Raw genomic sequence first — 583 nt, forward strand, 5'->3', positions numbered from 1 at the left:
GGGGGGTGCAGGCACATCTAAGGACTGGAAGGTATGGGTATGGGTGCAGACACATCTAAGGGTACTATTTGGGGGGGAGGGGGTGTGGTCTATCAGTATGATATTACACGGGAGGAGATACGATTGGCCGCAGTTCTTCTATAAAACACGCGAAGACTTCGGACAGAACGAGGAATCAGACGGAACCGATATCAGGATTTTATTTTGGGGGTTTCTTCCCCTGTAAATATTTATTATCTACAACGCGGCCCAGAAATAACATCTCGCCGTCCGCGGAGGAGAATCGCCATTTATCGCCATCGCGAGATTCCCATCAAATAGAAATCGTTGTTTGTAAATATATTACTTGTATTATTAAAGCTTTTCATGACGAAGACTATTGCTGCCACCTTGTGGTAAGAGTGGGCAGCGGCCACGGACGACCATGACGGGCTCCTCCCCCTGACGGGCTGAAGATATGTAAGGTCCCCGGCTCGGGGTGGAAGTCTCGCGCGTCTTCCAAGGCGTGGAAAGCCGCGTCCGTCAGGTTGGCGTTTCCGGAGGCCATCAAGTCAAAGACACAGGAATGGAAGTAAACGACTAT

General features: G+C 50.3%; 1 protein-coding gene across 1 annotated transcript in view; it reads right to left on the reverse strand.

Annotated features, from left to right (window-relative positions):
- Nucleotides 1-376: 376 nt before the first annotated feature.
- The window catches only part of LOC108803800 (hemojuvelin-like), a 1,525-nt gene continuing 1,318 nt past the window's right edge, over nucleotides 377-583 (reverse strand). Inside the window, exon 2 of the mRNA XM_018575600.1 lies at nucleotides 377-579. Within this exon, the coding sequence (XP_018431102.1) occupies nucleotides 377-579 (203 nt within the window). The remainder of the gene's footprint in view (nucleotides 580-583) is intronic.

The sequence above is a fragment of the Nanorana parkeri genome, unplaced genomic scaffold, assembly GCF_000935625.1.
Source record: "Nanorana parkeri isolate BGI_ZX_2015 unplaced genomic scaffold, ASM93562v1 scaffold4231, whole genome shotgun sequence".
NCBI lineage: Eukaryota > Metazoa > Chordata > Amphibia > Anura > Dicroglossidae > Nanorana > Nanorana parkeri.